This window comes from Tachypleus tridentatus, chromosome 9, assembly GCF_004210375.1.
Source record: "Tachypleus tridentatus isolate NWPU-2018 chromosome 9, ASM421037v1, whole genome shotgun sequence".
Lineage (NCBI taxonomy): Eukaryota > Metazoa > Arthropoda > Merostomata > Xiphosura > Limulidae > Tachypleus > Tachypleus tridentatus.
Window position 1 is genome coordinate 166,708,847 of NC_134833.1, and position 21,468 is coordinate 166,730,314.

Sequence of the window (21,468 nt, forward strand, 5' to 3'; positions counted from 1 at the left end):
TTATTGATTAACAGTTACTGTTAATTAGAGTCCATCTTCCCTTTATTACAGAAAGGCTGTGCTTCTCAAGACATTGATACTTGTATTTAAGTTAGCTGTTCTGATTGCTAGGTTAGTGATTAACAGTTACCATTAATTAGAGTCCATCTTCCCTTTGTTACAGAAAGGCTGTGCTTCTCAAGACATTGAAACTTGTATTTAAGTTAGCTGTTCTGATTGCTAGGTTAGTGATTAACAGTTACTATTAATTATAGTCCATCTTCCCTTTATTACAGAAAGGCTGTGCTTCTCAAGACATTGAAACTTGTATTTAAGTTAGCTGTTCTGATTGCTAGGTTAGTGATTGACAGTTACTATTAATTAGACTCCATCTTCCCTTTATTACAGAAAGGCTGTACGTCTCAAGAAATTGATACTTGTATTTAAGTTAGCTGTTCTGATTGCTAGGTTAGTGATTAACAGTTACTATTAATTAGAGTCCATCTTCCCTTTATTACAGAAAGGCTGTGCTTCTCAAGACATTGATCAAATTAGATTAGTTGAAAAATGGATGTCAAAAGAAAATTTTGTTTCTTATTCTTCAGAAGGTAAAAGGTTGGTAATGTAAACATATTCATATGATTCTATATAAACATTAAGAAGATTAGTTTTATAGTAAGAATATCTGTGTGAAGTTTATTGAATGAAGCTAGACATTGATTAAGGTAAATATCAGTTTGTAAACTCACAACAACAAATAATAATTTACCTGTTTCTAACTGTCACTAAAACTATGAAGTGGATAAGCTGATGAGTTATTTTTTACTACTCCTGCAAAGGCATAAATTTGTGAAAGTATTATATATCTGGTTGTATGGGTTTGTGTATTAAAAAATAAATATTTCTGATTGTTAATATTTTTATAAGTACACAAGAAACTAAAGAGAAATTGAAATTAAAGCAATTGATAAATTTGTCTTGTTTATAAATATTACAGAAATTGTATGTGAACTTGCAAAAATGTTGACTTAACTGTCACACACTTTATAAATTTATTAAACATTCTAGAGCTACAAATCATTTTTTTGGTGATTGAACTTGTAATTGCTTTCAGTTGTTTCATCTCTTGGATAATAAGCTATTCATAGTATGTTTGTTTTTAGTAATGTTCTGTTGGTACAAATCACTTGTACCAGTTTCATAGATGTATTAAGAATTTTATCATTAAGGTTTTGAAAATGAGTTGTAAATGACCCTAATGTTCATTAATTAATTAGTTCACTTTAACAGGATAATCAACTAATTAAAATTAGTAGTTTCAGTTATTGCTGTTTTTGGTTATTCCAACAATTGATTAACCCTATAACTATGGGTTCAGTCAAGTCAACTAAGTTCCTAACTACAACGTAACCCCCACAGTTTCCGTGCTATGACTTTTTGTATGTTTTATGGCAGGTTTTCAGTAAACATGTATAGTCTTTTGTACACAAAAACTCCTCGATGTGGATTCCTGTACATGGTGAGGGGACCTCCCAGAGAAGGTTCTGTACTTTCAGTTTACCTCCTCTGGGATCTCAACATCCACCTGCATGTTTGCCATGCATGGTGACCTGTGAAGGGGAAGAGAGTATCCTGGTGGTTGATGGATCCAACTCCAACACACTAATTTGGCCTTGAATTCCTTTAGACAGGCAGTCTTGGGGTGGCGTCCCCAAGGTCATTGGACTAGTCCATTTGGACCAGGTTTAACTGAGTGCCAGCATAGGACATCCTCAACAGGTGTAGTGGACATTGTCTGATACTGGAGTTTGGGTATAGTGCTCATGAATCCCTGGCGTTGCTGCAGTGACCTTATGTGGCACTGTAGTGTGTCCCCTCATAGGGTTCCATGGTTGGTGGGGTCAGTTGGCACTGAAATATTTTTTTTCATTATGGATACCCCTCAAATAAAAAAAATAAACAAGCATGACAGCATAGAGAAAAATCCAACTACTGGCAAATTACCACACATTAATGACTCTGTATGATCAAACTCGCAACTTGAATCTGTCCTGCGATTTTTAATTATACATTAACTGAAATGTTCCCTTGTTTTTTATTCAGAAGGGTTTAGAAGGGCTTACTGGCTTCCCTAAATCAGTAAAAATATTACAGTCTGGGGACATTTTAGTGGAAACAGCTTCATCACAACATTCAAAATTCCTCTTGAAATCAAAGGCCATTGGGAATATACCCATTGAGGTTACTCCTAATTCTACTTTGAATTCTTCCAGAGGAGTTATAGTTGAGAGGAATTTAAAGACCATTCCAAAGTCAGAGATCCTCACAAGTTTCAACAGCCTTGCACTGAATTTTTACTTGTAGGGACGGGATTATGGAGCCGACAAATGTTCAAATATTAACATTTACAACATCACGTCCACCTACCACAATCAAGACTGGATATCTGAATTGTAAGGTACGTACTTATATTCCTAGCCCTGTTAGATGTTTTCATTGTTAATTATTTGGTCACTTGAAAACATCTTGACACATGCATGTTGTGCTGGTAAAAACCATGATGCTTTTGAATACCAACTAGAACCACATTGTGTTAACTGTAATGGTCCACATCCTTCCTATTTTACTTCTTGTCCTAAATGGGTGGAAGAGAAAGTAGTACAACGTCTCAAGACATTTCATAATATTACTTAACCAGAGGCTTGGAAATTACTATTCCCAATTCCATCTTGGACTTGTGCTGCTGTAATCCATTCCAATACTACAGTAGGAGTTCCAACACTTGGGCTTATACTGCTGTAATCCATTCCAATACTACAGTAGGAGTTCCAACAGACCTTTCTGTATCTCCTACAGAATCCTTAACAGCACATCTTAATCTAGTACCGTCCAAAATCAACAAAGTTAACGAATCAGTATCTACTTCTGTCAATATTCCTACCACATCTTCCAGTCATTGCCTAACTTCACCTTGGTCAAGACCAGGTGTTTTCATGGGGTCTTCCTCTCTTGACAACCCAAAAATTAAACAATCCATTAGTTCATGCCCTCAGTTGCTGGAACGTATGTCTACAAACTCCAACCTCCCTACTGGATCCAGAGCAGGATCACTAGAGAGTGACCGACCCACATCCAGTAAAGGAAAAATATGTGGTCACAAGTAGAAGGTCTCCATGTCGTATTCTCCTCCAAAATAATGAAAAATGTTCACGCTAATCCAATGGAACTGTTGAGGTTTTCAGTCAAATGTGAATGACATCAAGGTTTTTAAAATCATTTTTAAAACTTACTAATACAGTCAAACTTCGACAATACTCCTGATACTGAAATGGCAGGTCATGTGTGGGACAAGGACATGGGGGAGTAGCATTGCTGGTTGATCAACATGTGCCCACCTGGTCCTTGTCATTGAATATGCCCTTGGAGGTTGTAGCCATCCATATATATTTCCTTGGGTCGTACCATCACTGTTTGCTCTCTGTACCTTAACCCTGGAAAAAATTATCATTTCTCAAACCTTGATACCCTCATTGAGCAACTGCCAACTTCCTTTTTAATTTTGGGGATCTTAATGGGCATAATCCTCTCTGGGATGGTTCTGGCATTGATATGAGGGGTTGTGCTAGAGAGCATATGATCCTGAATCACAACCTGGCTCTTACATTTATTTTCATGTACCTAGTCAGTCATTTACTGCTGTAGATCTTTCTATCTGCTCCTCTTCACTTTTCACATGCTTTTCTTGGGAGGTTGACATCAATTCACAGGGTAGTGATCATTTTCATATCATATTAAGAGAGATTTGCCATGATCAGTGCCACCTGACCCATGTGCCTCAGTACAAATTGGACCAGGCCAACTGGCCCTCTTTCACTGCTCTCTGAAACTTGATCCTGTCAATGTAAATCATCGATAGATGATTGTGTAGCAGCAGTAACTAACTGTATTGTCCAAGCAGCTGCTCAGTGCATTCCCAAAACCTTGACATCTTTCCCACGGCATCCCAGCCCTTGGTGGAGTTCTGCTTGTTCTATAATACAAAAAGCTCAGAAACATACTTTGGATAAATTTCGTATATATCCCATGCTTACAAACCACATTGCATTTCAGCAAGACTGTGCACAGGCTCGGTGAGTTAGACATCAAAGCCAGATGGAATCTTGGATTAAATTTACCTCCAGCATTTCTTCAACTACCAGTTCAAAAGTCACATGGAACATGATCCGGAAGGTGAGTGGACAGTATATTTCTGACCCCCTCTCTATCTAAATATTGAATGGCCATGATGTTGCTGATGCACAGAGCATTGTCAGTACTTTTGGTGAATGTTTCTCTCACGTATCTAGCTCTTCAAACACATCCCCTTCCTTCTTAGCTATTAAAACACGAGTTGAACATCTGCCTCTTTCCTTTTCAACTGATCATCCCTATAACTGCAGTTGCCCTCTTACACTGGTGGACCTCAAACTTGCACTTCATCAGTCTGGCAATACATCAGTTAGACTTGATGATATACGTTATGAGATGCTATGCCACCTTTCTCCTGGCTGTCTATAACCGAATATAGCAGGAGAATGTCTTTCCTGATGCTTGATGCCAAGCTATTGTACTCCCTGTTCTTAAACCTGGGAAGGATCCAAAGATTCCTTCAAATTACCATCCCATTGCTTTGATGAGTTGTCTCAGTAAGACCTTAGAGAGGGTGATTAATACTCATCTTGTTTGGTTCCTTGAATCAAACAGCCTTCTCTCACCCACTCAGTGTGGGTTCTGAAGACAACACTCCACGATATACCACTTGATTCACCTTGAAACATCAGTTAGAGAAGACTTTTTGAAGCAACAACATCTTGTTTTTGTTTTGTTTTTTTTATTTAGAGAAAGCTTATGATACAACATGGAGATATGGCATCTTGCGAGACCTTCACTCATACAGATTGCATGGCAATTTGCCACTTTTTATTAATAAGTTTTTAAGGAACTGCCGATTCCAGGTCCATGTGGGCTCAACGCTTTCCTGTTTTTTCCCACAGGAACTTGAAGTCCCTCAGGGCTGTGTTCTGAGTGTCACACTTTTCATTATAAAGATTAATGCCATCAGTGAACAGCTACCCCCTACACTTGCTTGCAAATGGTCTTTTTGTTGATGACTGACATGAGATGTGAAAGTACAGATTGCATGTACACAAACAGTTTTATTGAGTGGCAGCTACAAACTGCAATCAATCATATACTTAATTGGTTACAGCAAATGGTTTTTAACTTTTTCTCCCAAAAACTGTTTGTGTACATTTTTGCAGCCAATAGGGGGTATTCATCCAGATCCAGAACTTTGTATTGATGATGATGTACTTCCTGTCATCCCTGAGGCAAAGTTCTTAGGTCTTATATTTGACTGTAGGTTAAACTTTATTTCTCATTTCAAGCAACTTTGTGTCAAATGTGTAAGAGCACTGAACATCCTCCATGTCCTCTCCTCCACCTCTTTTGAAGAGGATTGATACTCCTTGCTTAAAATTTATCGTGCCCTTATCCGATCCAAACTTGACTATGGGTCTGTGGTTTATGGTTCTGCCAGAACTTCAGCACTGAAGATGTTGGATCCTATCCACCATCGGGGGATTCAGCTTTGCTCTGGGGCCTTTTGTACTTCTCCAGTCCAAAGTTTGTATGTGAAGTCTCATGAACCCCCTCTGTATATTCATTGTTTGCAACTGTCTGTTATGTATGCTTCCAAACTTCACTCTTTACCGCAGCATCCTACTTGTGGTTGTGTTTTCCATCCTCAGTGAGCCACACTTTTCTACAATAGAAAATCTGCCAGTTGTTTTTAGCCTTTATATTTGGGCACAATCAGAAAAATGGAATAAATCTTTGAATAGCATAGCAATATCAACAGTTTGGCCTCTTCCACCATGGCTAATTACTATCTCCAACTGTGACCTTTCTTTGAGTTATCTGAGGAAGGCCGGTACTCCGATTGGAAAATATCGCTCTTTATTTTCTGACCATCTTTCAAACGATCCATTCATTTCCATATATACAGATGGTTCAAAATCAGGTAACTCTGTAGTTTCTGCCATGGTTTGTTACAGTTCGGTTGTAGCACACAGAATTCCCTCTACAGTTTCTGTGTTCACTGCTGAATTGTATACCATTTATCTTGTCCTGAATCATATTTAAACTATGCAATATATGAATTGTATGATCTATACTGATTCACTCAGCTGTCTATTGGCTTTGACATCATTCCATGTTAGTTACCATCCTATTCTTATCAATATCCAAACAAACTGGCCTATCTTTCTCTGTCATCTATCTCTGTTCAGTTTTTTTGGATACCAGGTCATGTTGGTATTCATGGGAATGAGCTAGCTGACAGAACGGCAAAGTCCGTCTGCTCTGGCTCTATCACCACCATCCTTGTTCCATACATAGACTATGGTCCAGTTATCAAAACCCAACTATATACCAGTTGCCCTGGAGTGAAATAATAACCTTTTTCAAATCAAGCCTTCTTTAGCTCTTTGGCCATCTTGTTTTTGTAAAGATTGAATGGAGGAAGTTGTTTTGGCTACACATTGGTCTCAGTTTTTTAACTCACCACTTCCTTTTATCTGGTACTGATGCACCAATGTGTGGTCTGTGTGGCACTCAGGTCACACTCATACATATTTTATTATCATGTTGTCGTTACAACAAAGAACGATGATGACATTTTAAACATATTTTTAAGGTAGGTTTGCCCTTGACATTAACCAATGTCATGGGTGATACTGGCTGTCTCGCTTATGTTTTTACATTTTTAAGAGCCATTGGTCTTTTTAACTTAATTTAAGGTTGTTTTTTTTACCATACACTGTTTTAGCATGATTTCTTTTACACATTTTGTTTTGACCTGAACCCGGACTGGAAAGGCCAACTTCAGGTGACTGACGGCAAGTTTGAACTTAATGCTTCAGTCTTCCTGGCAGATCTTAATTTTACATATTTTATGTATTTTTACCTTCATTTCCATATTCCATTATAGTGTACTACATCTTGTTTGGCACAGATAGCCTAGTAGCTTTGTGCCAATAAACATAAAATACCAACTGACCTGTACACAAAAAATCTAATTTTTTAATTAAGTAGTTTTACTAAAAATTTGTCCAGGAACATATGGAGTCAGAGTGCAAAATGATTTTACTATTAAGATTAAAACACTTGTCATCTGGTAATTATTAGTTTGGTTTACATAATATCTAAAAGTTTATATTTTATCAGCCTGATACACATTTGGTTGATTTGACCACCTTGTAACCACCATAAAAAATAAATCTGAATTGTACTTTTCTCTTTCTAGTCTAGAATGCCTGCAAATTATTATTGAATGCTGCATTTTTATCTTATAGTTTAAAACACATAACAGTATGTGTCTACTTATATCTAATTTTATTTCCTCTCTGACCTGTGTCTTACTAATAATCCCACCACACTAGTTGTTAATCACCTGAGGAACGTGTTACATTATCAAACTGTCTGATGCTCAAGATGTTCTTGAACATGTACCTTTTGAAAAATCTTTATTTTTATCATTATCTTTTCTAATTGAATTAGCTAATCTTTGTTTTTACATTCTGGTCAATTTCATAATAAGTGAAGAATATATGTTAAAGACAAGAAATATATCACCCATATTTATTTTGCTGTCTGTTGCTGATGAAATGTAAGTCTGCTTTACTGTGCTAATTGTACTAATAGAGTAAATAATTTATCTACTTAAATAAAATACCTTAGAACACAGAATAATAACACACAAAACAAACAATGTCCTATAACCATTGTACTATTTTTGGTTTCTAACTACAACATAAGAACATTTAAATCTTTCCTCAAGCTTGTTAATTTGGAAACTTTTAAACTGAATATGAAGTCTGCAATCCTCTGTACTAAAACTAACATAATATAATATGTCATGATAGCTCAAAACGTTGGCTTTCTGTTGGCTATAAATAATATAGTATAAAGTATTTGAGAGAACTGCTGGCAGTTTCTAAAAGAGACAGTGTGACAAGTGGCTCTGAAGTTCTAGTTTATGGCTCTATAAACAAATAAAATTGAAGGCTATAAAGTTTAAGTTTTGCTTTAATAATATTTGTACTGTAATGAATAACTTACATTAAATTTCATACTTCTGAGATTAGTGATAAATAAATTAAGAAGATCTAGAGAACAGATGTTAGTTTTTATATGAAGATAGATAATGATTTATTTAAAACTGTGATGAAACAAGCAGAATTGTTAAGGATAGAATTATCAAGAACATTCTGAGAGTGGTTAGAAAGTCCATGAAATTGATCTGAGCAATTCATTATGAATCATGACAACAGTAAACTGCTGTGGTGTTCTAGATGTGAAGTGTAACTTAGTGTAAGAGAATGAGCAAAAGTTAAACAAAACAATTTGTAATTATTGTTTGTATTTAATTATTTTGAAATATTATGTCTAAACTTGTATCAATCAACAAGTTTCCTTGTGTACCCTGATGAAAATGTGACACATTGGTTTAAATGAAACTAGTTGTATTTTCTGGAGTGATAAGTCATGTTTTATATTTTTTTAACAATGAATACATACAACTTTACAATTTGTGTAAATTTTTATTATGTACAAATGGTATTACTGTATGAATAACTTTTTAAAAGTGTTGAAAACATATCCTCCGTTTTAATTAAAATTATAAATAACAGAACTAGTTATTTTCACAGAATTCATGAAAAAGTGTAGCTGTATGTTTCACAATTACAACATTTATTCATGACCTTGGTTTTACTAGTTAAGTGTAGCTGTATGTTTCACATTTACAACATTTATTCATGACCATGGTTTTACCAGTTACGTGTAGCTGTATGTTTCACAATTACAACATTTATTCATGACCATGGTTTTACCAGTTAAGTGTAGCTGTATGTTTCACAATTACAACATTTATTCATGACCATGGTTTTACCAGTTACGTGTAGCTGTATGTTTCACAATTACAACATTTATTCATGACCATGGTTTTACTAGTTAAGTGTAGCTGTATGTTTCACATTTACAACATTTATTCATGACCATGGTTTTACCAGTTAAGTGTAGCTGTATGTTTCACAATTACAACATTTATTCATGACCATGGTTTTACCAGTTAAGTGTAGCTGTATGTTTCACATTTACAACATTTATTCATGACCATGGTTTTACCAGTTAAGTGTAGCTGTATGTTTCACAATTACAACATTTATTCATGACCATGGTTTTACCAGTTAAGTGTAGCTGTATGTTTCACATTTACAACATTTATTCATGACCATGGTTTTACCAGTTAAGTGTAGCTGTATGTTTCACATTTACAACATTTATTCATGACCATGGTTTTACCAGTTAAGTTTCACAATTACAACATTTATTCATGTACTAGTTAAGTGTAGCTGTATGTTTCACATTTACAACATTTATTCATGCTGTATGTTTCACAATTACAACATTTATTCGTGACCATGGTTTTACCAGTTAAGTGTAGCTGTACAATTACAACATTTATTCATGTTTCTCATTTACAACATTTATTCATGACCATGGTTTTACCAGTTAAGTGTAGCTGTATGTTTCACAATTACAACATTTATTCATGACCATGGTTTTACCAGTTAAGTGTAGCTGTATGTTTCACAATTACAACATTTATTCATGACCATGGTTTCACTAGTTAAGTGTTGCTGTATGTTTCACATTTACATTTATTCATGACCATGGTTTTACCAGTTAAGTGTAGCTGTATGTTTCACATTTACAACATTTATTCATGACCATGGTTTTACCAGTTAAGTGTAGCTGTATGTTTCACATTTACAACATTTATTCATGACCATGGTTTTACCAGTTAAGTGTAGCTGTATGTTTCACATTTACAACATTTATTCATGACCATAGTTTTACCAGTTAAGTGTAGCTGTATGTTTCACATTTACAACATTTATTCATGACCATGGTTTTACCAGTTAAGTGTAGCTGTATGTTTCACAATTACAACATTTATTCATGACCATAGTTTTACCAGTTAAGTGTAGCTGTATGTTTCACAATTACAACATTTATTCATGACCATGGTTTTACCAGTTAAGTGTAGCTGTATGTTTCACATTTATAACATTTATTCATGACCATGGTTTTACCAGTTACGTGTAGCTGTATGTTTCACAATTACAACATTTATTCATGACCATGGTTTTACCAGTTAAGGAATCTTTAGGTTGTAATAAATGACATATTTGTGAAAAGTACAATTGTATTTTTCTTCATTCTGTAATAATGGAGTTCAAAGTTCAAGCATCCATTATTTTCATTTTCATCACATTACTAGATATAAAGTTATGGGTTTTTAAATTGTTGGATTATAACCTGATTGGGCTAATAATTTATAGAATAGATTCATATGGTTTTAACTTATTTAGGACTATACAGTTAATATTGAATAATCCAAAGGACTGTATTGCTATAGTGGAAGTGTCTTTATTCATATTAAAAATATTGAAAATTTGGTTTTAGTGTTACACAGCCTTCTTAAAAGTGAATTAATGGTGTACCATTGAGGTAAATATAACATTACTATAGCTATGATAGAGAAGTTAATGTTGATTGTTACTTGGTAACACAGTATTACTTTGTGAGATAATATACTATCAATACATGTTATAATACAATAGGAATTGTTATTCTAGTATTTGTTTTTTAATTTCATTTCTAAGCTGTTTTTACTTTTGCTAGGTGCTCATTTGTCTAATGAATAGAAATCAATGACAATATAAATGTGTGAAGTGGAACTGAATTATCTGCAGTAACAAGTGTGAAAAATGTGTACACACTGTTGTAAAAGGTAGTTAAGTCAATAAATGTATTTTCTGATCACTAAACAATACAATATTGTTTATGTAATCAATAAACAATACAATGTTGTTTATGTAATCACTAGACAATACAATGTTGTTTATGTAATCACTAGACAATACAATGTTGTTTATGTAATCACTAGACAATACAATGTTTATGTAATCACTAAACAATACAATATTGTTTATGTAATCCCTAAACAATACAATATTGTTTATGTAATCCCTAAACAATACAATGTTGTTTATGTAATCACTAAACAATACAATGTTGTTTATGTAATCCCTAAACAATACAATGTTGTTTATGTAATCACTAAACAATACAATGTTGTTTAAGTAATCACTAAACAATACAATGTTGTTCACGTAATCACTAAACAATACAATGTTGTTCACGTAATCACTAAACAATACAATGTTGTTCACGTAATCACTAAACAATACAATGTTGTTCACGTAATCACTAAACAATACAATGTTTATGTAATCACTAAACAATACAATATTGTTTATGTAATCAATAAACAATACAATGTTGTTTATGGTACATTTTCATAAACAGAGTTTAGGTTAAAACAAGACAGTAACTTAATTCTACGTTATTGTCCTTGGAGTCTATTAAGCTTTATCATTACATTTATTTGTGTAATTCATGAAAAGTTGATACTTTCATGTCTAAACAGCTTTACCTATTAACATTATTATTACCTATTAACAAAACAATGTACATGCTGATATTTTTAGAATTTTTCTGCCCATCCAAAAGAATAATAATTTTTTGCCAAGAATCTATCTCCCCTTTATGATTTAGTAACAAAAGTACCTGGCTTTGCATGGGTTATTACATTGGTATATTTTAGTCAGTGTATGAAATTTGTCATGAAAATATAAATATTGACACAATTATAAACTTCTGTTCTTTAGAAACAAACTTTGTTAGGAAATCAACATATATCATTCATTCCACTTTTGTTGTGTGTTTTATACTTTCAGTACATAGGCTAAACATATTAGGTTGTACTGTTTTTCCAAACCAGCATGACATAAAACCAATCTTGGAATTAATTACTAAAACATGCTGATTCTTCTATATGTTAGAAATTGTTAATCTAACTGATATAAGTGCAAGAACATCCCCTAGTATACAAGTAATAATACCCAGGTGCTCACCTTCAGGGTCCACTTAATATGGGTGTAAAGTTTCAGATCTCAGTGTTCTTTCTTTATTATAATATCAGATAATTTTACTGTTTATTTGAGTATTGTAGACAACTGAAAAATACTTGTATAGTTATTGGTGAGAGTGAAACATGTAATTATCAACATTAACAAAATGGCAAATGCATCGTGCTGAACAGTGAACATTGGTAATTAATTCACTGAGTAGGAACTGTTCAGCTTATCTGTAAAGAATGTTGTGGATAAATATTATTTTACATGACAATGGAAACACATTATGCTAATAATATAAGTTGACAAACCATAAATCATTGTTAAGACCTTCACAAGATGTTTCTAATATGAAACATGACTTAATAATGTGAATGAAAGTATGAGAATTAGTAGTATGATAGAATAAATGGTTGTTGAAACAATCATGAAGGCAGGTGTATTGATAAATAACAACAGAATTCAGTTTTACAGATGTCAACATTCTGTTCAAACTTGTTAATAAATAGTTGTTTGTTAGATCACAGTACTCTGTTGATCATAGTAAGAAGTAGTTCATGTGTGAGATCACTGTAATCTGCTGACCATAATAAGTAGTAGTTCATATGTCAGGTCACAGTAATCTGTTGACCATAGTAAGTAGTAGTTCATATGTCAGGTCACAGTAATCTGTTGACCATAGTAAGTAGTTCATATATCAGATCAGTAATCTGTTGACCATAGTAAGTAGTTCATATATCAGGTCAGTAATCTATTGACCATAGTAAGTAGTAGTTCATATATCAGGTCAGTAATCTGTTGACCATAGTAAGTAGTAGTTCATATGTCAGGTCACAGTAATCTGTTGATCATAGTAAGTAGTTCATATATCAGGTCAGTAATCTGTTGACCATAGTAAGTAGTAGTTCATATGTCAGGTCACAGTAATCTGTTGACCATAGTAAGTAGTAGTTCATATGTCAGGTCACAGTAACCTGTTGACCATAGTAAGTAGTAGTTCATATGTCAGGTCACAGTAACCTGTTGACCATAGTAAGTAGTAGTTCATATGTCAGGTCACAGTAATCTGTTGACCATAGTAAGTAGTAGTTCATATGTCAGGTCACAGTAATCTGTTGACCATAGTAAGTAGTAGTTCATATGTCAGGTCACAGTAATCTGTTGACCATAGTAAGTAGTAGTTCATATGTCAGGTCACAGTAATCTGTTGACCATAGTAAGTAGTAGTTCATATGTTAGGTCACAGTAATCTGTTGATCATAGTAAGTAGTAGTTCATATGTCAGGTCACAGTAATCTGTTGACCATAGTAAGTAGTAGTTCATATTCTTTGGATCTTGTTTATTTTTCAGCAAGTCACCAACAGTCAGGTCAGAAAATTCACGGTTGTCTGGACTTAGAAGTGTTGAAGCTCTTCTTGATCAGATTAGCAATAAAACCAGTGCTAAAAGTCTACCATCAGGTAAGATAAAAATGTGTTAACTGTGTACCATTAGGTAGGATATGTCAGTGTTAACTGTGTACCATCAGGTAGGATAAATATATCAGTGTTAACTGTGTACCATTAGGTAGGATAAGTATATCAGTGTCAACTGTGTACCATCAGGTAAGATAAAAATGTGTTAACTGTGTACCATTAGGTAGGATAAGTATATCAGTGTTAACTGTGTACCATCAGGTAAGATAAAATTGTGTTAACTGTGTACCATTAGGTAGGATAAGTATATCAGTGTTAACTGTGTACCATCAGGTAAGATAAAATTGTGTTAACTGTGTACCATTAGGTAGGATAAAATTGTTAACTGTGTACCATTAGGTAGGATAAAAATGTCTTAACTGTGTACCATTAGGTAGGATAAAAATGTGTTAACTGTGTACCATTAGGTAGGATAAAAATGTCTTAACTGTGTACCATTAGGTAGGATAAAAATGTCTTAACTGTGTACCATTAGGTAGGATAAAAATGTGTTAACTGTGTACCATCAGGTAAGATAAAAATGTGTTAACTATGTACCATTAGGTAGGATAAAAATGTGTTAACTGTGTACCATCAGGTAAGATAAAAATGTGTTAACTGTATCCTGCCAGGTTCTGGAGACAGCTTGATTGTAATTTTATTTATTTACGTACTGTTGCCCTGGATATCTGAGTTTAATGGTGGAGACAGCTTGGTAGAAGATTGACTTATTCTCTGATTTCTACTGTTAATGTAGTCCTGGATACCTGTCTTTAACAGAAGATTGACTTATTCCCTCTGGTTTCTACTGTTAATGTAGTCCTGCATACCTGTGTTTAATAGAAGATTGACTTATTCCCTCTGGTTTCTACTGTTAATGTAGTCCTGCATACCTGTGTTTAATAGAAGATTGACTTATTCTCTATGGTTTCTTCTGTTAATGTAGTCCTGCATGCCTGTGTTTAATAGAAGATTGACTTATTCTCTCTGGTTTCTACTGTTAATGTAGTCCTGGATACCTGTGTTTAATAGAATATTGACTTATTCTCTCTGGTTTCTACTGTTAATGTAGTCCTGAATACCTGTGTTTAATAGAATATTGACTTATTCTCTCTGGTCTCTACTGTTAATGTAGTCCTGAATACCTGTGTTTAATAGAATATTGACTTATTCTCACTGGTTTCTACTGTTAATGTAGTCCTGAATACCTGTGTTTAATAGAATATTGATTTATTCTCTCTGGTTTCTACTGTTAATGTAGTCCTGGATACCTGTGTTTAACAGAAGATTGACTTATTTTCTCTGATTTCTACTGTTAATGTAGTCCTGGATACCTGTGTTTAACAGAAGATTGACTTATTCTTTCTGGTTTCTACTGTTAATGTAGTCCTGATTGCCTGTGTTTAATAGAGGATTGACTTAATTACCATCATTTCTATTCTCAGTATATTGTAGGATACATAGCTTCCAAGCTACTATTAATTTTTGTTGATATTAAGTATTTACCAATGAAACTAGGTTTACAATAAGTGAAACATCTGTTGAATGTTTTACAGAATAAGAACACATTGTCATGAATAAAGGTGGATTTCAAGTAGTTTCTATTTTAGTATCATAATGTAGAACTTTGTGTGTCCTCTAACCTCTTGCACAGTTTACTACCACACCATGCAATTGTCTTTGTAGATTTTTGAGTTGGAGATGAGTTTTGAATTTTCTCTAGGATCTTGAAGAGTATATAACATTATTAGTGGTACCTGAAACTAGCAACTCTTGTAAAGTTGAAGTACTTGTTAGAACCTTTACATCAATGTTTCAAGTGACAGAAAACTTTGATCAGGATAGTTATACATACATATACTATTTCTGTACTTTCATTATTGTTTTATTATTAATGTATATATTTTTTTCCCTTTTTCATTCTCATAGAAGAAGATGATGAAACCAGGACTGTGAAGTAAGTACATGTCTGTTTATGGAGCTTTTCTTTATTAATAAAACTCAGTTGTTTTACTTTGTGTATTATGTTAAAAAATTTTAGATACCAAATGTGTGTTTGCTTCTTTTTATTTTTTTAATTTTATTTCAGTGTTGATAGTACTAATAGTTCTGTAAAGGAAACATTGGCCTGTAATGATACAGAAGCCCCACTACCAAGAGATCTACAATCTGAGAACTATGGTGATGAGTCTGTAGAACAACTGTGGGGTGATGATGAAGATGAAAGTCTACTTTTGAAGGCAACTCAGATTTCTTTCACTTTGGATGAAGAGTCATTAGAGAATTTAAATCGTGATGTTAATCTTAGAAAATGTTCTGAAGTACAACCGTTAGATTTTCCAAGTGTCAAGTCTACGGAATCTTCTGGTTTTCAAAGAACTTATATTCACTCCACAAACTCTTGCAATGTTGAAACAGCTAACACTCAGGTCACTAGATCTTGCAATGTTCAAATAGTATGTACTCAAGCCACGAGTTCTTCCAGTAGTCAAATAACAGACAATCATTCTATGATACCAAGATTTGCCAGCTTGTCTAACAATAAACAGCCAAGATCTATCAATGTTCTACCAAAAAGATTGTCAAGAAATCAATCTGTACTATTTTCAGATATACAGAAGTTGGACCTTTCAACTGGTCAATATGTGAGAGTTCTTCCAAAGGAAACTTCTAAGGATATCATTGGTCAGTCAAAAAACAATTGTTTTAAATCTTCTGACACTTGTGGTATCAGATCATCTGCAGGAAGTGGAGAGGGTCAGAGCAAAAGGAATATGCTGAGCAGAAATCAAGGTTTTCAAAGAAACGTTAAGACTGCAAAGTGTACCCATCTGGCAGATTCCAAGAAACTAGGGCTGAGGTATTTTGTGTCCAATAGTCAGTGTTACCAGAAAGTGACAATGAAGGACAGATTGAAATCTCAATCTAACAAGTCAGATACTTTAATCACTAAGAGTTGCCCATCATCATGTAGTGGGCAGGTTAAACAAGATGCACAGACTTATTTAACAGAACATGTAGAAACTGAGGACTTAGATAAATTATACTTCCAAGATGAGAATGATTTAGATGAAATTCTGAAATCTTTACCAGAAGAAGTTATCATGGGTGTTAGTGTTAACAACAATAATTGTGCATTACCAACTTTTATTTCTCATGGAGAAGACATAACTACACAGAGTAAAACATGGAGAAGTCATGCAGATGGCATTAGTGCATCCTGCACAGAAACCAGTGAGTCCTTTGAGCTGAGCCCAGAAGTTATGTCTTGGCTAGATGAAGTAGATTCATCGTGTAAGTTACTTAATTTTTGTATTATTTAGTTAACAGTGTTGTAAATAATGCAAGGAGAAACTTCTTTATTACTTAGAGCTAATATTTTTAGTATGTTGTACATTATCAAGTATATAAATCATATCTATAATGTGTTGAAAGTAATTAGTTGTCTGTATTGGCAATAACACGTAGGCTCAGCTAATTGTATGTATTGCTGTTAACAAAACTCCTGTACAATTGGCTGTGAAATATGCATGTCCTATTTTCTTTGAGTGTAATAATAAATGTTGTTTAGACTTCACTAGTTATCGATATAGATTTTGTGTTATCAAATGCTGCTGTTTCACTTTAACAGCTCAGCCAAGCAGTAGTCAGACTTGTTCTTCAGATGAAATTGCAAAGAAAAGAGAAGAAGCCATTCGTAGAAGACAGAAAAAGCAACTAGAGAGGCAGCTGCTAGATTCAAGAGGTGACAGTGTGTGGCAAGGTCGGTTACGGAGTCCTCGAGGACCTACATCAGTGGGGCAGTCTCTCTCTTAAATGGATAAAACATTAATGTGATACTTTATTAATATAACAAAGTGATTTAAGGGTTGTTAAAAATTGTAAATTATCTGAAGCACAGATCTGTATGTATTTAAAAGTACACATAGACCAGACCCAAAGTTCTGTACCTTAAGAACTACAACAACAGTGGTGTGACCAATACTTTGTCTACTTTAACAAAGGTATTGGTAACTTTTGAAAAGGGGTCGTGTAGACATTTCCGATGTTATAAAAATGGGTTTACCACCCCTTCAACATAGCTAGTTTCTTTGTCAGTCTATCTCTTCTGATTTGTTCTAAAATAACATAATTTGAATGCACACACACACAAATTACTTTTTATGACAATGCCATGAGGTAATTTTCTTTGTTGTACTATATTTGTAAAATATGTAATTAATTTTTCTTGTTTTGTGTTATTTTTTTATATTATCTTTAAGGGTTAGCAGTATCCTAGAAAATTCTGTATTTTTTAAAATGTAAGTATAGTAGATAGCTAATATTTAACTTTGCTACTGAATGTACTACATCACATGATTAGTCAATAGTCAGCATATAGTATTGTTAATGAAGTTAACCACTGAATTAATTAAAATGTTTTTATATTTACTGTTTGCTTAAAACTTTGGTAGTAAACAATATATTCACACAGTCTGTGAATAACATTTCAAGCATAAGTGTATTTCACTGCAGGAAGACCAACATTCATCTTAAGAATTAATGTATGTAATTAATAAAGTTTAAATATGAACACTTCATCGTACTATTATTAGAACTCTGGTTCCTCTTTAATGTTGGTGTAGTTTTAAAGCACCAAATTTTTGTGTGGAAGTTGAATAGTTTAGATCATACTGATGTAATCACATGTAAAAGGAATGCATTATTAACCCTTCCCAGATGGGTCGTGGGTTAAAGTCCATGTCATTGCATTTGTTGACCTGCATCCAAACTTTTACTGAACTATTTAATGAATTCATGTCAGTAAGTTTAGAATCAAATTGTAGATTTAAATTTACCTGGTATATAATATTATAAAGTAAATATTAAAAACACGCAAGTTGGTTTTGGCAATCCACAAGTTATGTGGAATGTGGCACTGTTTAAAATTAGATGTTTAGACTTAATATTTTGACATCACATAGTTTTGTATGATTTAGGCACTCAAATTACCCATATTTACAAGATAGAATATAAAATATTGTTTATGTACTGACCTGACTGCAATCGTCCAGCTTACCTCTTTCCATTTCTGGAAATGGTCCACTATAACATTAAGTGTATATACACGACATGTAAATAACCAGTACAAAGCTCATGTTGTCAATGTAGTAATTTTGAAATATAATTCATATTGTTCTTGACTCCTTAACCTGTTCCAAATTTCATATTTTTAACACCCAAATATAGCATAATTAATAAGCTTGATAAATTGTAATGGGATTTGATTGTATTGACACAGTAATTCACATTTAAATATGTATGTATATATAACTTAACATCTCTGTTTGAAATTTAAGGTTTATGATAACCATCAAGTGAATATAAAGTTTGTAATTACAATAGAACAGTAAATAAAGTAATTGATTTATCTATGTTTTAAACAGGTTATTTTTATATTACTGGGTATGTGGTGCATCCTAAGTCCTGTACTGATTTACCAGGTACAGCCACAATAAATGTTTAGACTAAATTGTTTATATCACATGAGCCTCTTTATTCTAGGATGACTTGCAAATTAAACATTTATTACAAGATTGGTTAAATTGACTGAACCACACTATATTTTTACTATCGAGTTTTGGTTTTTTAAGAAACGTTTGATAAAACTGCTTGAACATTGAATTTCACATGAAATATTTATATATACTTTTAATAATTTTCTCTCCAACATGGATTTTTTTTAATTAAATCTCTACAAGATTTTGCAGTTGAAAAGATTGTAATATTTACTGATAACCTACCAAATTTTATTTTAGAAGTTGTAAAATGGTTATGAAGTCATTCCCATAGGCTGAATAAGTTTGTAGTGCCAAATTCAAGTTCCATGAAACGACTCACATCCTAATGTAAGTAAGTTTTCACATAAACCAAATGCTGTGGACAGATGGTAATATCTGTGCATAATGTACATTCACCAAAGATGTAACTTTATATTCTGAGTACATCTTATCCATTCACTGTAGAAGTTTTATAATTTGAACAGAGAAGGTTTTTTAATAACACTGTTCACAGAAGAAACTAAAATATAACTACAGAGTTCTTTTACACATTAGAAGTCTAAAATCCTGGGTCCCAATCTGTTTTCTGTGGAACTTTATGAATTTCGTAACATACTATGATGTCTCCCTGCTGAAACCGGATAGAAACATCATCAAATTTGAGACCACATTCAACATCCTTCTTGATGTTCTCAACTTCATTCTTTAAGTGTCTCATGGAAGAGAGAGTTCCTAACATACAAAATTCATGTCATATTTAATATCTAACATTACTGGTAAAACTTTATGATGTCAAGGAATGGATAGTTTTAACTCCTATTGAAAAACAAATCAAAACCAATTTAAACTTGATACCTATAGAGTTTAGTTCAGGATTGAAAAAGGGAATCCAAATGTGGAAGTTAGATATTAATAATAAACTAACAAGAGTTTGCAAGAAATGCTGAGTGCATGATGGCATAATTTGTTTGGAAGAAATAACAAACATCGGATAAATTGGTTTGATACAAAAGTCTCATCCACTGTCTAATTATAACCAATCACTAGGACAATATGTCCCATAAAACTAGTTGAATATTACCTGGAAATCATTAAATATAACGAATTCCATATGTATAACATTACCTGAGCAACATACGGGTTTTCTATAACTAACTCGGTGAGCAATGCATGCATATAACACTTAGTAGCACATAAAACATCCTAAGCAATACATGAATAATGTGTAATAGTAACCTAACATCAGATATGTTATAACACTAACTTGGGAACATGAGGCATCAAATAAATTACAAAGTCTGTATATAGTATGAATAGTTAACTCGATACCTAATGTGAATTACAAAGTCTGCATATAGTATGAACTAGTTAACTCGATACCTAATGTGAATTACAAAGTCTGTATATAGTATGAACTAGTTAACTCGATACCTAATGTGAATTACAAAGTCTGTATATAGTATGAACTAGTTAACTCGATACCTAATGTGAATTACAAAGTCTGTATAGCTGTCCTATTAATCACATTCTACTCAAATGATTTAACACAATGTTGAAACATGATTGATGATTTAACACAATGTTGAAACATACCATCATGTAATATTTCTTCTCTCCTTATTACACGATACTTAGCATCTTTCTTCAGGACTCCTTTGACACAACGACAGCCTGCAATAGGGATCTTCTTTTTACCTTCTGTTACTAGAAACTCCTCTAGAACATTGGCCTCACCTGAGATGTAAACATGTTTATCATATTAGAATGATGTAGACATGATTCAACACTGGTGAAAATGGATAGCTTTAAGCCAATAAACTGTTTCTGTATAATACACCTCAAAATAGCCTATAAACTGATACTAACAATATTATTGTAGGTAGTTCCCCCTAATAATGTATTAAGAACTTGTGTCCTTAATTTACCAACCTTATCTAGTTCATACTGTAACAGCTGTTTTGAAGAATTTCCTTATATAAATATTATCTCAACCACACTTGTCTGATGTACCCTGAAAGGTCTGATGTGCTTCATTATTGGACAAAATAGCAGGACCTCAATGGATACAACATACAGTTAACAAGTTAGTATTGTATTTTTTATATTCACTTGGTTGTTATTGGTAATTACTAACACACTATTCTTCCATTAACACTGCAGTTTCTTGGTTCACTTTGGAAACATGCAGATTAGCTTCACCACTTTCTCTGAGCAATTAGTAGTTTAACGTGATTAATAATAATAGCTGGAGTACCCATCCTCTGGTTATATAAATTCATCATCAAGGAAAGGATATCATAGGACAAAGGTTTCTTTCCTCATGCATAACTGTAAAAACCGTAAATAAAATGTGAAACTGAAAATTTCACATGTTTCTCTATAATAAACCTCCATCCAAAATTGGTGAA

The 21,468-nt window shown here is 33.3% G+C and overlaps 2 protein-coding genes across 7 annotated transcripts in view; one reads left to right on the forward strand and one right to left on the reverse strand.

The window, feature by feature from the left end:
• LOC143226900 (uncharacterized) overlaps window positions 1–19,032 on the forward strand; it is a 45,501-nt gene extending 26,469 nt beyond the window's left edge. For all 3 annotated transcript variants that reach the window (XM_076458437.1, XM_076458436.1, XM_076458438.1), the window contains exons 4-8: window positions 500–594; window positions 13,417–13,526; window positions 15,450–15,477; window positions 15,610–16,814; window positions 17,152–19,032. In XM_076458437.1, the coding sequence (XP_076314552.1) occupies window positions 500–594; window positions 13,417–13,526; window positions 15,450–15,477; window positions 15,610–16,814; window positions 17,152–17,336 (1,623 nt within the window). In that variant the 3' untranslated portion in view covers window positions 17,337–19,032. The remainder of the gene's footprint in view (window positions 1–499; window positions 595–13,416; window positions 13,527–15,449; window positions 15,478–15,609; window positions 16,815–17,151) is intronic.
• The window catches only part of mIF2 (mitochondrial translation initiation factor 2), a 42,317-nt gene continuing 39,881 nt past the window's right edge, over window positions 19,033–21,468 (reverse strand). For 3 of the 4 annotated variants that reach the window (XM_076458432.1, XM_076458431.1, XM_076458435.1), the window contains 2 exons: window positions 20,654–20,794; window positions 19,033–19,792 (listed from right to left, as the gene is read on the reverse strand). In XM_076458432.1, the coding sequence (XP_076314547.1) occupies window positions 19,620–19,792; window positions 20,654–20,794 (314 nt within the window). In that variant the 3' untranslated portion in view covers window positions 19,033–19,619. Of the gene's footprint in view, window positions 20,441–20,542; window positions 20,795–21,468 lie in introns of all 4 variants that reach the window. The other variant, XM_076458434.1, reaches the window with a different exon arrangement.